The 16,269-nt window shown below is 45.9% G+C and overlaps 1 protein-coding gene across 2 annotated transcripts in view; it reads right to left on the bottom strand.

The window, feature by feature from the left end:
* The window catches only part of ice2 (interactor of little elongator complex ELL subunit 2), a 166,322-nt gene that overhangs the window by 1,661 nt on the left and 148,392 nt on the right, over positions 1 to 16,269 (bottom strand). For both annotated transcript variants that reach the window (XM_043680584.2, XM_043680585.2), the window contains 2 exons: positions 12,257 to 12,307; positions 9,351 to 9,612 (listed from right to left, as the gene is read on the bottom strand). In XM_043680584.2, coding sequence (XP_043536519.2) covers positions 9,351 to 9,612; positions 12,257 to 12,307 — 313 coding nt within the window. The remainder of the gene's footprint in view (positions 1 to 9,350; positions 9,613 to 12,256; positions 12,308 to 16,269) is intronic.

The following is a 16,269-nucleotide window of genomic DNA, read 5'->3' as shown; positions in this document are numbered from 1 at the left end:
ACAATAAGGGGGGAGAGAATTTTGAATTGATGAACATGACAAATGTCTTGGATATTAGTTGTTCCAACTCAATGTGGGATAGCCCTGAATTGTCAGGGCAGACGCAACATGTACTGACTGAGAAAGACACACCTATGTCAAAGCATATAGCTGAAACAGAGCGCATATATTCATTGGAAAGGAGAGTACAGAATACTTTGAAACAGGAATCTTAAAGGTGCAGGAAACACATTTAGAATGGCCGATGATCACAGAAAAATGAGATAGTGGAGGCACTGGTAGTCAGATTTTGAGATGTGGGAGAAGTCCTGAGCCAATTGGAATTTTTAAAAGATTTATTCATTTGAATAATCGCCCTTAATTGCCCTTGAGAAGGTGGGGGTGAGCTGCCTTCTTGAATCACTGCACTTCAAGTACTGTGGGTTGACCCACAATGCCCTTAAGGTGGGAATTCCAGGATTTTGACCCAGTGACAGTAAAGGAATGGTGATATATTTCCCAGTCAGGATGGAGAGTGGCTCGGAGGGGAACCTGCAGGGGGTGGTGTTCCCATGTACCTGCTGCCCTTGTCCTTCTAGATGGAAGTAGTCATGGGTTTGAAAGGTGCTGTCTGAGGACCTTTGGTGTATGTCTGCAGTGAATCTTATAGATATTTGGGGGCGGCACAGTGGCTCAGTGGTTAGCACTGCCGCCTTACAGCAAAAGGGACCTGGGTTCGATTCCAATCTCGGGTAACTGCCTGTGTGGAATTTGCACATTCTCCCTGTGTCTGCGTGGGTTTCCTCCGGGTGCTCCGGTTTCCTCCCACAGTCCTAAGATGTGCAGGTTAGGGTGGATTGGCCATGCTAAATTGCCCATTGCGTTCAGGGATGTGTAGGTTAGGTGCATGAGTTAGGGGAAATGTAGGATAATAGGGTAGGGGAATGGGTCTGAGCAGGTAACTCTTCGGAGGGTCGGTGTGGACTTGTTGGGCCGAAGGGCCTGTTTCCAGACTGTAGGGATTCTCTGATTCTATTCTATTAGGCCACTATTGGAATATTGCCTGCAATTCTGGTCGCCTTCCTATTGGAAAGATGGCGTGAAACTTGAAAGGGTTCAGAAAAGATTTACAGGGATGTTGCCAGGGTCGGAGGGTTTGAGCTACAGGGAGAGGCTGAATAGGCTGGGGCTGTTTTCCCTGGAGCGTCGGAGGGGTGACTTTATAGTGGGTTATAAAGTCATGAGGAGCATGGATAGGCTAAATAGGCAAAATCTTTTCCCTGGGGCTGGGGAGTCCAGAACTAGAGGGCATAAGTTTAGGGTGAGAGGGGAAAGATATAAAAGAGACATAAGGAGCAACTTTTTCCACACAGAGTGTGGTACATGTATGGAATAAGCTGCCAGAGGAAGTGGTGGAGGCTGGTACAATTGCAACATTTAAAACGGTATATGAATAGGAAGGGTTTGGAGGGATATGGGCCGGGTGCTGACAGGTGGGACTGGATTGAGTTGGGATATCTGGTCGGCATGGACAGGTTGGACCGAAGGGTCTGTTTCCGAGCTGTACATCTCTATGCCTCTGACTCTATGATTCTAGCCCTTCTAGATGGAAGTGGTCATGGGTTTGGAAGATGCTGTCTGAGGATCTTTGGTGGAAGAAGCCTATCGAAAAAGGGAAGGAGACAGAAAAACAGCTAATGACCGGTCAATTAGCTTAAAATCTGAAATTAGGCAAATGTTCAGAACTATTACGAAGAATGGAATCGCAGAGCATTTACAAATATATAGTATTATCAGGCAGAACCAGCGTGGCTTCAAGTTGGGTCTGAAAAATTAACTAGAAGGTAACTAGCAATATTGATAAGGGGCAAGTCAGTACGTGCAATATATGTGAATTTTCAAAAGGTGTTTGATAAGGTACCCGTATAAAGCTACTTCATGAGATAGGAACCCACAATGTTGAGACAGTAAAATAGCAAGGAGAGGGGACTGGGCTAACAAATAGAAAAGAGAGTTGGGATAGGTGGAGTATTTACAGAATGGCAACCCATGATTAATGGAGTGCTACAGGGATCTTGCTGAGACTACAATTATTTATGTCAATGATTGTGATGAAGGAAATGATTGTTCTGTTGCCAAGTTTGAAGATGACACAAAAATAGCTGGGAAGGCCAGTTCTGTGGATGACACAAAGAGATTACAAAGGGATACCGATATATTAAGTCAGAGGGCAAAATCTCAGCAGGTGAAATATCACGTGGGAAAATGCGATGTTATTAAGTTTGGCGGAGGGAATAGAAAAGACCATAAGAAATTGGAACAGAGGAAGCTGTTTGGTGCCTCAAACCTACTTCACCATTTAATCGGATCATGGCTAATCCGATATTCCTCATGCCCATTTTCCCGCCCTTTGCCTGTAATCCTTCACTCCGCGACTAATCAAGAATCTATCTCAACCTTCAATGTAAATAAGGACTGTGCTCTGACAGCTCTCTTTGGGAAGGAGTTCCAAAGATCCCCAACCCTCTGACTGAAGGAATTCCTCCTCACCTTAGTCTTAATTGGTGCCCCTTTATTCTGAGACTATGCCCTCTGCTCCTAGATTCACCCAAAAGGGGAAACCACCGTCTCAGCATTTACCCCGTCAATCCCCTTAAGAATCCTATAGGTTTTGGATATAGGTTTGCTTGCTGAGCTGGAAGGTTCATTTCCAGACGTTTCGTCATCCTACTAGGTAACATCTTCAGTGGGTCTCAGGTGAAGCACTGCTGCTGATTCTATGATTCTAGCCCTTCTAGATGGAAGTGGTCATGGGTTTGGAAGTTTGTATGTTTGGGTTTCTTTGGGCTGGTGATATCATTTCCTGTTCTTTTTCTCAGGGGATGGTACATATAAATAGAAAACAGGAATCAGCAGCAGTGCTTCACCTGGAGGCCCACTGAGGATGTTACCGAGTTGGATGATGAAACGTCTGGAAATGAACCTTCCAGCTCAGCGAGCACACCTGCATCCAGAACCTCAACCTGAGCTACAAATCTTCTCAAAACTTGCTAATCATATAGGTTTTAATGAGATCACCTCTCATTTTCCTAAACTTCTTGAATAGAGTCCCAACCTCTTCAGCCTTTGCTCATCAGACAATCCCCCCATACCCGGCATCATCCCTAGTGAACCTTGTCCTGTCTCTAATGAAATAACATCTTTCCTTTAGATAAAGGGAGCAGAACTGCTCATAGTAATCCAGATGTGGTCTCACCAGCACCTTATACAGTTCCCTACTCTTATACTCCAACCCCCTTGAAATAAGGGTCAACATTCCATTAGGGAGAAAGTGAGGTCTGCAGATGCTGGAGATCAGAGCTGTAAATGTGTTGCTGGAAAAGCGCAGCAGGTCAGGCAGCATCCAGGGAACAGGAGAGTTGACGTTTCTTCAGGAGAGTCCTGAAGAAGGGCTTATGCCCGAAACGTCGACTGTCCTGTTCCCTGGATGCTGCCTGACCTGCTGCGCTTTTCCAGCAACACATTTTCAGCTCAACATTCCATTAGCCTTCCTGATTACCTGCTGTCCCTGTGTGCTCGCTTTCTGTATCTCATGCACAAATACCACAAGTCCTTTTATGTTATAGCTTTCTGTTTCACTCCATTTAAATAACATTTTGCTCTTACGCTCTCCCTTCTAAAAGGAACAACTTTGCATTTTCCCACATTATACTCCATTTGCCAATGTTTTGCCTACCTACTTAATCATGAAGTTAAGCGATATATTATTTAAATGGACAATAAAAAATTGCAGAAAGCTACAGCACAGAGGGGGTCTGTATGCACAAATCATTAAAGCTGACATTCAATTCACCGGGTAAAAGGAAAAGCAAGTGGCATGTTGGCTGTCATTTCAAACAGAACTGAGTTTAAAAGCAGGGAGGTTTTGTTAAAATCATTCAAGGCACTAATCAGACCACACCTTGAATAAAGAGAATCACACAGCGTGGAAGCAAGCCATTCAGCCCATCGAGTCTCAAAACCCTCTGAAAAGCATCCCACCCAGCCACACACAATCCTGGTAATTCTGCATTTCCTCGGCTAATCCACCTAACCTACGTTTCCTGCCTACTGTGGACAATTTAGCACGGCCAATCTACCTGACCTGCACATCTTTGGACTGTGGGAGGAAACCTGAGCACCTGGAGGACGGACACAGGAGAACATGCAAACTCCACACAGATAATCACGCAAGGGTGGAAACTGTAAACAGTTTAGGGCCTCTTAACTAAGCCAAGGTCTCCTGGCATTGGAGGCAATCCAGAAAAGGTACACTCGGCTGATCTTGGATACAAAGATATTTTTCTTATGAGGGAGTAGGTTTGGCTTGTACTCAGTGGAGCTTAGAAGAATGAGAGGTGACCTTTTTTGAAACATGCAAAATTGTTAGGGGCTTTGATAGGGCAGATGCTGAGATTGTTTCCCCTGTGGGACAGTCTGAAGCCAGAGGGCATAATCCAGAGTAAGGGCTCACATATCTAAGGCAGAAAAGAGAAGGATTTTATTTCTCTCTCTGAGGGTTCTGACTCTGTGGAATTCTTTACCACAGACAGCTGCAGAGACCGAGTATTGGGAGTGTATATTCAAAGTTGAGATAGAGAGATATTTAATCAGTAAAAGGGCTATGGGGAAAAGGCAGAAAAGTGGAGTTGAGGATCATCAGATCAACCACAATCTCACTGGCAGACCACACTGGATGGGCCAAATGGCCTAGATCTGGCTTATTTTAGATTGGGTATTAAGACCAGAAACCATGCTGAAAAAAAATCAAACCCCATCCCACAGGCATATTATATCCAGGTTCCAGTTGTCAATGGGGTTCGGTGACTGTAAAGTCTGTAGAGATTTTTAAAGGCTCTAATGGAACAACTGACTCCCACAATGCATTGTTGTGTGTGAATACTGGAATATGGCTGGACGGTAATTTGCAGTTAATGGGAGAGTGATTTTAGACTGGGAGGTAGCAAGGTGGATTATCCCAGTGCTGACTGCTTGTATTGAAAGGAACATGCCTGTGCTGGACCAGTAGACGCTATATGCTTCGAATGTGAAAGAGTTCTCTCAAGTCCAGTCCATGAACCATAAAGGGCTTCCACTGTCACAGAGATTGATTAAGCAGTCTGTGCACACCAGAACAACAAATGATCTAATTAATCCCAAAGGCTTTGAAAGTAATGAGAAATCAAGTCGCTGCGACCAGTTGGAACCACAATTATTTTGGCTCTTCATGGTATCAACTCTGACTCATAAAACTATCATCATGTGACTTTGAGAATCAATAATGCTACAACTAATGTTCTACCACAATGTAAAGTTTCTTTAGTTTACAAACTGGGTATCCAAAACAAAGACAGGTAACAATGGGCAGTCAGAAAGTTCTGAAGGAGATAAAGGCAGGAGGTAGATACTTTGAACACCACAGTGTCTCTTGCCTCGTACATACACGAACAAATGAATTAGAAGTTGGCACAGGCCTTTTGGCTCCTCATACCTGCCCTGTTATTTTGATCATGGTTAATATTATTATGCTCTCAACCTTTTGCCTGTCTATTCCTAACAGTGTTGACTGACAAGGAAGTCAAAGAGTCCATCCACCTCAGCCTTCACAGTCATCAATTGGCCTGCCTCCACTGCTCTCTGGGGGAAGAGAGTTCGACATACTGACAACAATCTGAAAGGAAAATGTTTTCTCATCAGGGTCTTGAATGGGAGACAATTTAACTTCAAACTGACCCCACTAACTCCTGGACTCTTCCAAAATGTCGCATCTGCTCAGCATGCAGCCCGAGAAACCCCATCACCATCTTTCCTATTCCAGTGAGATCACTCTTCGTTCTTTTTAAACTCCGAGTGATCCACAGGCCCAGCCTGCCCAACCTTTCCTCATGAGATACCATCTGGAATCAGTGCAGTCAACCTGCAGTCCTGTTCTCTTCAGCAACCTGTACATCTTCATTCCTGATGAAGGGCTTTTGCCTGCAACGTTGGCTCTCCTGCCCCTTGGACGCTGCCTGACCTGCTTTTTTTTTTAGATTAGATTACATTACAGTATGGAAACAGGCCCTTCGGCCCAACAAGTCCACACCGACCCGCCGAAGCGCAACCCACCCATACCCCTACATTTACGCCTATACCTAACACTAGGGGCAATTTAGCATGGCCAATTCACCTGACCTGCACATCTTTGGACTGTGGGAGGAAACCGGAGCACCCGGAGGAAACCCACGCAGACACGGGGAGAATGTGCAAACTCCACACAGTCAGTCGCCTGAGTCGGGAATTGAACCCGGGTCTCTGGCGCTGCGAGGCAGCAGTGCTAACCACTGTGCCACCGTGCCGCCCACTCTAATCTCCAGCACCACTTTTCCAGCACCACTCTAATCTCCAGCATCTGCGGTCCTCACTTTCGCCAACTGTAGAAACACTGTGTCACTTGTACGTATCACTCTCTTTGTAAAAAAAAAAAAATCAGCATTCCATCTCTGTGACAGTGGAAGCCCTTTATAGTTCATGGACTGGACTTGAGATAACTCTTTCACATTCGAAACGCTTAGAGTCTACTGGTCCAGCACAGGCACATTCCTTTCAATACAAGCAGTCCTACTCATTTGTTGACCTTCACATTAATTCTTTTTTGTGATTCATGTACTAGGACAGCGTGGTGTTTGCACATTCGCCCCGTGTCCGCGTGGGTTTCCTCCAGATGCTTTGGTTTCCTCCCACAGTCGAAAGATGTGCAGGTTAGGGTGGATTGGCCATGGGAAATTACCCATAGTGCCCATGGATGTGTAGGCTAGTTGGATTAGCCATGGGTCTAGATTAGAGCGGTGCTGGAGAAGCACAGGTGGTCAGGCAGCACCTGAGGAGCAGGAAAATCGACGTTTCGGGCAAAAGCCCTTCATCAGAATTAGCCATGGGGAATGCAGTATTACTTGGATGGGGGTGGGATGCTCTTCAGAGGTGTGGGCTTGATGGGCCAAATGGCCCCTTTCCTCACTGCAGGGATTCTATGATAAGACAGTCACTCTGAACATGGTATCAGGGTAGTATATCTTCCTTGATCTTCCTCCAATGCCAGTAAATCCTTAGGTAAAGGGACCCAAACTGTTCAGGTCTGGCCTGGCGTAGTTTTACCAAAACATGTGCACTCTTTTCCCTTCGAACAAAGCTCTAGGGGGTCTGATTCCACATTGTCAGGCATCCCCTCAGAGCCCCCGGCACTCCCTTAACTTGGTGGTTCTGTGCATCATCAAATCAAACCTCTACACACCCCATGCTAACAGTCTTTTCATTTCCCGATTGGTCCACAATTGCCAACTTGCCCTCATGCCCTGAACACCCTCCCTCAACCTGTCCACGTGCTCAACTCTGAACACTTCAGAAACCTCAGAGTCTCAGGATTTACTACATTTGCACATGCGCTGTTCCCATGCCACAGATTTTGAAAGAGCTCAGACACTTCTCCACAATATGGTGGATAAGGGATTAGGATGGGTGGATGGGGCCAGGGTTTGCGATAGAGGAAACCCTGCAGCTACTAAACAAGGCATCAGTGACAGTGCAATGCCAGGGCTGACTCACTGGACAACACACAAACTCATTGTCTGTCTGTGCTGAGTGGGAGCTAATGGCAGCCAGGACTGTGACAGAGACGAAACTCAGCCAGAGCACTCAGTGTTGGTCAGCTTTCAGGGAGGTTTGACAGAGCAGTGAGCCAGCAGCATTCTGTACCTCAGCTTCACGGTAATGGAGGGGGATTGTCTCCATTCACCACAGTGAGGGGCATCTTACCCAGTACCTGGGAGGCAGGGGGCACTCTCACAGTAAGTGCGGCAAAGGTTTTTCTCTCTCAGCTTGGGGAGGGGTGTGTCTAGATTGTAGTATCGGGTTGAGAGGTGGAGGGACAGAGACCACCAGATTGCAGTCTCAAAGAAGATGTGTGTGCACTGTGCGCATGGGGAAGGGGTGCGCATATGTCAGGGGGTGTGTGTGTGGAAGGAGAGTGTGTGTCTGGGGGGGGGTTGCATGGGCGTGTGTGTGTGGGAGTGGTGGTGCATGTGGGTGTGTGTCTGTGTGGGTGTGTGTCTGTGTGGGTGTGTGTGGGGGTGTGTGGGGGTGGGGGTGTGTGGGGGTGGGGCTGTGTGGGGTGGGGGTGTGTAGGGGTGGTGGTGTGTATGGGGGTAGTGCGTGTGGGTGTATGTGTGTGGGGGTGGTGCGTGTGGGGGGGGTGGTGCGTGTGGGTGTATGTGTGGGGGGGTGGTGGCGCATGTGGGGGTAGTGTGTGTGGGGGTGGTGGTGCGTGTGGGGGTAGTGAGTGTGGGGGCGGGGGTGCGTGTGGGGGTGGTGGTGCGTGTGGGGGTAGTGAGTGTGGGGGTGGGGGTGCGTGTGGGGGTGGTGGTGCGTGTGGGGGTGGTGTGTGTGGGGGTGGTGGTGTGTATGAGGGTGGTGATGCATGTGGTGGTAGTGCGTGTGGCAGTGGTGCATGTATGTGGTGGTGGGTGTGACAGGTTGAGAGTGTGGCCAGAGCAAAGGACAAGGGGGTTGTGCATGATGCTGAAGGAAGACTGAGATGTAAAGAGGGGGGAAACGAAGATGTGTAAAGGAGAACATGGGTCCAGTCAGCTAAAAGCTGAGTCAATAAAACATGGCTCTCACATACTGCCAGACCATGCCGAGAATTTGCACCAGAGGTTGAGGAGATCGCAAGTTACTAACCAGGACATTCACAAGCCCTGTATTTAACACACCTTCCTCTATGCCTGATCCCCCTATTAAGTAATGGTTTATTGCCCCAGCAGTAGGAAATGCCCCATGGCATAAAGCACTTAGCTCACAGACATCTGAACTGCTATTTTGGCTGGGGAGTTGATAGTTTAGTGATAATACCACAAGATAATTAATCCAGACACCCAGGTAATGTCCTGGGTGGCCTGGGTTCAAATCCTGCCACAGCAGATGGTGGAATTTGAACTTAATTTTAAAAAAGCAAAAATTTGAAATTAAGAATCGAATGATGAACATGAAACTATTGTCAATTGTCGAGAAAAACCCATCTGGTTCACCAATGTCCATTAGGGAAGAAAATCTGCCATCCTTACCAGGTCTGGCCTACATGTGACCCATAGCAATGTGGCTGACTCTTAATCAAGGAATAAACACTCGCCTGGCCAGTGACGCCCACATCCGTAAATGAATACAATAGTTCTTGGGAGACTGACCCTCTAACGCTGTATCCAAAAAGGATAATCGGAAAACATTTTTCTCCAAGATTTTACAAATTGACAACATTGGAACTCAGCCAGCACAGTGAAAAGGTCATTGAACAAACATACCTGCTGGCTCGGAGTGTCCTCCGAGGGCCTGGGAGGGAAGGTACAGGGAGCTCGGCCGTGGTGGATGTGATAAGGCAGTAACATATTGGGATCCAGAGGTACCCAGGGCACTGAGAGAGTCGAAGGAGGCGGAGGGAGTGTGCTGTGGGCAGCATGGAGGTTGTAGGCTGCTCTGGTGTACTTCCCTCCTTGAGAGCTGCGATAGATGGTTATGGACGAGTCTCCCGAGGAGTGACTCAACAGGTATTTGCCCTCTGATAAACTAGAGTTTAAACAAAGAAAGTTATCAGCCACAATAGTATGATAAACTCAGGCAATCTGGTCCTCCAGTACAGGAAATCGTGCAGAGTCTGTGTAAATTCATTGATTAGTCGCCAGGGTATAATGCATTACAGCACCGCCCACTCTTGGCTGGGCTTACACTGAGAAGCAATGTGTAAAACCACAAAATTTCCTTTCGCTCCAAGTCCAAAACAAAGGGACTGAGAGAGAAAATAACAGTCTGCAGTGATTGGAACTCGTTCTCGTTCCAATCTAGCCCAATCAGGGAGCCCTGGCTGACAGATATAAATAGGAGTGTACCTGCACACACACAACAGGGGTGCTGGGGAAAAAAATAAGCACTACCGCAAAAAAAAGATTATAAAAAGATAAACAAACAGGAGTGTCACAGGCCACTCGGGTGTTTCTTTTCTTCCTGGTGGTGGAAATTCGAATAAAGATGCGTGCACCTTGTTTTTTTCACTGTGTCTCCCACCTGCACACACACACATGGGTGCTGGGGAAAATATAAGCACTACCACAGTTAGGCAGGAGTGTGGGGGGAGAAAAAGAAACAACAAAGAGAGAAGAAAAGAAAAAAGAAAAAAAAAAGAACAGGAGTGCCAGACATCCTGTTGCGTCTTGTTGACTCTTCATCAGAGCTGATGTGAGGTGTGGAGGGAGCAACATTTATGCAGGGGCGGGGGGGGGGGGGGGGGGGGCGGTGGCGAGGCTGCTGATAGTACAGATTAAGTCATCGGAATCTGAGAACGAACGTACTGTCTGGTACTTTGATGGCATTCCTGCCCCTGCTTTAATTAACCTCCTTTGATTGTTGCTGGATAACAAGGAGCGCTGTCACGGACAAGTGGATTCATGTGGCTTACAGGGACTTGCACATCGAAGCGTGGGGACTAAATTGTCTGAGTCTCAGGAGATAATACTGTGGTGAAATCTTTTCTTGGAATAGAGGACTGCATCCAGTGGGGCTCCCCAGCAGTCAGTGTCAGAAGCCCTGCTTTTCCTGACATGTACTGATGGCCTAGACTTGGTTGGCCAGGGCACAACTTTGGAATGGTGGAGGATACAAATTTGGAAGCACTGTAAACTGGGAGGGAGACACAAAATGACATGGAAATGGTAAAAAAAAAAACGAATGCAGAGAAACACAATGTGACTCATTTCAGCTGATAAAACAAGGAGAAGCAATTGGAGATAAAAGGATACAATTCTAAAGGGGGTACACGGACAGAGGGACCCAGGGATGCACATACAAATCAATGAAGGGGACAGCACAAGTTGAAAATGTAATGAATAAAGTATAGAAGACTTTATAAAGAAGAGCACAGAGGTAAAATAAAGCACATAAAACTATAAAAGCATGACTTTAGGGATTGTGTTGTGAGGAGAGGTTGGACAAATTAGGTCTGTTTTCTCTAGAATATAAAGGGTTTAGGGGTGATCTGAGCAAAATCTTTAAAATGTTAAAAGGAAAAGACAGGGTAGATAAAGGTAAACTGCTTCCACTGGTTTGGAATTCTAGAACGAGGCACACAGTCTGAGAATTATGGTCAGAGAGTTCAGGAAAGATGTCAGGAAGCACTTCTGCACACAAAGGGTGGTGGATATCTGGAACACTCTTCCACAAATGGCATGTGACGCTGGGTCAGTTGTTAATGTTACGTCTGAGATAGCTAATATTTTGTTAAACAAAGGTATTAAGTGGCCAAAGGCCAGAGTATGGAGTTGGGGCACAAATCAGCCATGATTGCTTAGAATGGCGGAGCAGGCTCAAGGGACTGAACAGCCTGCTCCTGTGTTCCTATGAAACACTTGTTTAGCCGTAACTGACATACTGCAGCCAGCCTCGGGCACCACAGTTTAGGCAGGATTTCAGAGGGTGATCTACGCACTTCAGTTACAAGGACAGAGAAGATGAGAGCCCTATATGGAGAAAGGATTAAGAAAAACTTTTAACTTCATTTGATTTAACTTCAAGATTATGGGTGTGACCAAACCAGTTAAGGAGAACTGTTTCCGTCGGCAAAAGGAACTGGTGCCAGAAGAGACAGATTTAAGGTGAAAGATAAATACAGGGATGGCCACCTGAGGAAAATCTTTACTTAGACAACAAGGGTTTTAAGATGTGCAACATATGGTCAGATTGGGTTGGTTTTCAATGGAATTGGATAATTAACGGAAGGGTAAATATTTGTAGTGCCACAGGGAGGATGCGAGCATGGCACTGGGCTAGTTATTCTGGTACAGAGCCAGCATAGAGGTTGAATGGCCTCTTTCTGTGCTGTAACCATTCTCTGGTCATTTCCATAGGTTTCCATAACGCATAACTTTAAACTGACCACTACTCATGATGAATGAGGCAAAACAAATGTGAGTGAGTATATGCCTGTCAATACGCTGCCAGTGCAACGATTTCTCAAAATTATCAATGACCATTATATTGGTTAAAGTGTAGACAGGACAGTGTCCATCACTGTGTGGACATTTTGGGCATCAAAATACTTTCGGCAGCAAATAATTCAGAAAAAGGAACTTGGGGGATGAGCAATAGCTGTTGGCTTTATCCACAACAATCATGTCTTAAAAAGCATTCTACAACCACGGACGCACAGGCAGGTACTCACCTTGAAACCTTTCTCAGTATATTGTGCAGGATGTTTAATGAGCTTAAAGGGCTGTGAATAAAAGGAGAAGAAATACTATTAAAACAAATGAAGACAGGACATTGGAAATCAAACGTGTTGTAGACAGGTTTGTCTCAAAATCTATTTTGTCAGAGTCTAAAGCAGAATGATGCTTCTGCCCAGACTGTCTCACCAGCTTCACGAGCCAGATATTCGGGGAAATAAAGCTAATCACACAAGGCATTGATACATAATGGTTGGCAAAGAAACACAGTCATACAACATGGACACCAACCCTTCAGTCCAACCAGTCCATGCCGACCACAATCCCAAACTAAACTAGTCCCCACCTGCCTGTGCTTGGCTCATCTCCCTCCAAACATTTCTTATTCATGAACTTATCCAAATGCCTTTTGAACATTGTAACTTTGCCCATGTCCACCACTTCTTCTAGAAATTCATTCCACACCAGAACCACTGTGTTAAAATAAATTGCTGTGCCTCTTTTAAATCTTTCTCTTCTCACCTTAAATGGTATGCCCCCCACCCTACAGAAAAAAAACACCTGCCATTCACCTGATCTACTTGCCTCATGATTTTATTAACCTCTATAAAGGTCACCCCCTCAACCTCCTACGCTCCAGTGAAATAAGTCCCAGCCTATCCATATAACTCAAACCCTCCATTCCTGGCAACATCCTGGGAAATCTCGTCTGAACCAGCTCCAGCTTGCCAATGCCCTTCCTATAACAGGGTGACCAGACCCTGACACAGTACTCCAGAAGAGGCCTCACCAACAACCTGTACAACCTCAACATAATGTCCCAACTCCGGGACTCAAAGGTCTGAGCAATGAAGGTAAGCATGCTAAATGCGTCAACCACCCAAATGGGACGTCACGCTATTTCAAAGAATGATGTAGTTGAACCCCTAGGTCTCGGTGTTCTACAACACTACCTGAGGCCCTATTCTTTTGTATAAGTCCTGCTCTCGTTTGCTTTACCAAAATGCAACACCTCACATTTATCCAAATTAAACTCCATCTGCCACTCTTCAACCCACTGACCCGATAACTTGCCTCCCTGTCAATGAAGGAGCAGCACTTCAAAAGCTTGTGATCAGAAATAAACCTGTTGCACTGCAACCTGGTGTCATGTGACTTCTGACTTTGTCCACCCCAGACCGACACTGACACCTCCACACCAAGGCTGATTTTGGTGTCAATCGTTAACTTACTAACCATGTCTTCTATATTCTCATTGAAATTACAACAAAAGCGAACCCAGTACCGAGTCCTGTGGAACACCACTGGTCACAGGCCTCCAGTCCAAAAAGCAACCCTCCACCATCACTCTCTATCTCCTGCCATTAAGTCAACTTTGTATCCAGTTGGCTCTGCTCACTTGTTTTACCCCATTCATCATGAACAGTGGTCAGCTTAAAGTTATTAAAGTGACCATAGAATAGAATCCTAGAGTGGCTACAGCCCAGAAAGAGGCCACTCAACCTCTTTGCTTCATGCTGGCTCTCTGCCAGACTAACCTGCCCAGTCCCATACCCATGTCTTCCCTGCAGTGCTACAAATATTTAACCTTCTGATATTTATCCAATTCCATTGAAAAACAACCCAATCAGATAATCTGCTCCAAATGTTAAACACTTGTTACAAAAGTTAAGGTTTTCCGCAAATCACAATTCCTGCTTTGACCTATCACCTTAAATCTGTGTCCTCTGACACCAGCTCCTTTTGCCAAAGAAAACAGCTCTCCGGAACTGGTTTGTCCAAACTCATGATTTTGAAACCCGTGATTTAAGTTTTCCAATTAACCTACCAGGCAGAACCTTGTCAAAGGCTTTACTAAAGTCCAAGCAAATAACACCTACTGCCCTCATCAATCTTCTTGGTTACTTCCTCAAAAAACTCAATCCAGTTTGAGAGACACAACTTCCCTTGCACAAAACCCTGCTGACTATCCCTAATCATTCATTGCCTCCCCAAATGCAAAATAATCCTATTTTCAGAATCACTTCCAACAACCTACCCATCACGGAAGTCAGACTCACACATCTATAGTTCCCAGGCTTCTCCTTATATCTCTCCTTGCACCCTTTCTTAAACAGAAGGCACATTAGCCACTCTCCAGTCATCAGGCACCTCACCCTTGGTTATAGATGACACAAACATTTCTGCAAAGGACCCCACAATTTCCTCTGCAAATTCACACAAACTCCTGGATCAGGTCCCGGAGATTTATCCATCTTTATGTCTTCTAAGACCTCTAGCACTTCCTCTTCTGTAAGGTGAACTGTTTTCAAAACATCAATACTTATCGCCTTGAGACCCCTTGCTTACACTTCTTCACAATAAAACAAAACTGACAAAATATTCATGGAGTATCTCTCTCATCTCCGGAGGTTCAACACAAAGACAACCTGTTTGATCTTTCAGGGGCCCCTAATCTCTCTAGTTGCTTTCTTGGTCTTAATATATCTGTAGGACCTTTGGATTATCCTTAACCTCATTTGCCAAGTCTTCAAGGCTCATCAAATTGTGAAAATGCATGGTAGCAGCTACAAGTTAGGAGACTTTGAGAGTCTGTGTCAGTGGAGTTGCACATGTTTAACGCACCAACTAGTCTGTGACAGCATGTGCAGGATTGCGCACATCTTTCGACCCTTGTTCTCATACTATGCTACACAGAACAGCAACTTCTGAAAAGCAAGACTTATTCTCTGCATTTACTAAAGAACAAATGCCGTTGTTACTGAAAGCAGTAGTCCTGTGCCATAAATCATTACTAGCACTCATTCTTATTGTTAACAGCAGCTGCCACAAAGGAATGCCTCAAGATCATTGTTAACACTGAGCCAGCAATGACCCTTGCAGGCTCAAAATATCAATACAGACAAGGCCAGAAAAGCGACTGTCCATCTCGTACAGGTTTAAAACAGCCTCATGGGGTTGGTACCTCCACTGCTCAAATCTGCATCGCTCTGCACTTAATACTTTCTGTCATCATCGTTACTTACCTTTAAGTCATGTGACCCAGCCCAACAGGTTCCATGTCCCACTGGCACTTTGAGTTGAAGTAATGTTCAGTGTTTGCCTTCATGATTGTGCTTACTAGCTTGGCTAACTCTAACAAGGTCACATCGCTTCTAGGCATGCCAAGTTTTGCTCCTCTCTCCTGAGGAAGGGTCACTCTACCCGAAATCTCTCCAGAGATGCTACCAGGCCGGCAGAGCTTTGCCAACAATTTCTGTCGCTGTGAGAAGGCTTTGTGCATTGACTGTGTCATCTACCTCAGGGATTCCCAAAGTGGGGGCTCAGACCTGAAGTGGGGTTTTGACCTGAAGCCTTGGCCTCTCAACCTAAGACAACCATGGACCTCTACTGAGCTCTAACAGCAGTGCTCCCTCTCTAACAGACTCCTGCTCTCATTGTCACACCTCAACACACTCAGTCTTCTCAATGATTGGTTGTGACAAATTGCAAACACGGGGTCACAGTAGGAAAAAGTTGAAGAGGCGCTGATCTTCCTTAAAGTAATTTTCTTTCGCTCTCCTCCCTTATACCCCTTCATGCCATTAGTTACTAGAAATCTATTTACAGAATCCCTAGTATGGAAACAGGCTATTTGGCCCATTGAGTTGATCCCAACCCTCCGAACAGCATCCCACCCCGGCCCATCCCATCCCTGTAACCCTGCATTCCCCATGACCAATCCACAAACCTGCACGTCTTTGGACTGTGGGAGGAAACCCACGCAGACACGGGGAGAATGTGCAAACTCCACACAGACTGGTGGAACCGAACCCAGGTCCCGGGCAATGTGAGACAGCAGTGCCATCCACTGAGCCACCGTCCCTGTTAATCTCCCTCCCGATCATTTTTATGACAGTATCTACAGCATGCCGAGTAAGAGAATTCTAAAGGTTTATGTCTCTCTGATAAGCAATTCCTTCCACTTCAGTCCAAATTAGTTTGTGCTTTATTCTGAGACAACGTCCCT

This window comes from Chiloscyllium plagiosum, unplaced genomic scaffold, assembly GCF_037043375.1.
Source record: "Chiloscyllium plagiosum isolate Xiang-an unplaced genomic scaffold, Cpla_swu_hap1 HiC_scaffold_42, whole genome shotgun sequence".
NCBI classification, from domain to species: domain Eukaryota; kingdom Metazoa; phylum Chordata; class Chondrichthyes; order Orectolobiformes; family Hemiscylliidae; genus Chiloscyllium; species Chiloscyllium plagiosum.
Note: the sequence above shows the minus strand (reverse complement) of the source record. Positions and strands in the feature narration are given on the sequence as shown.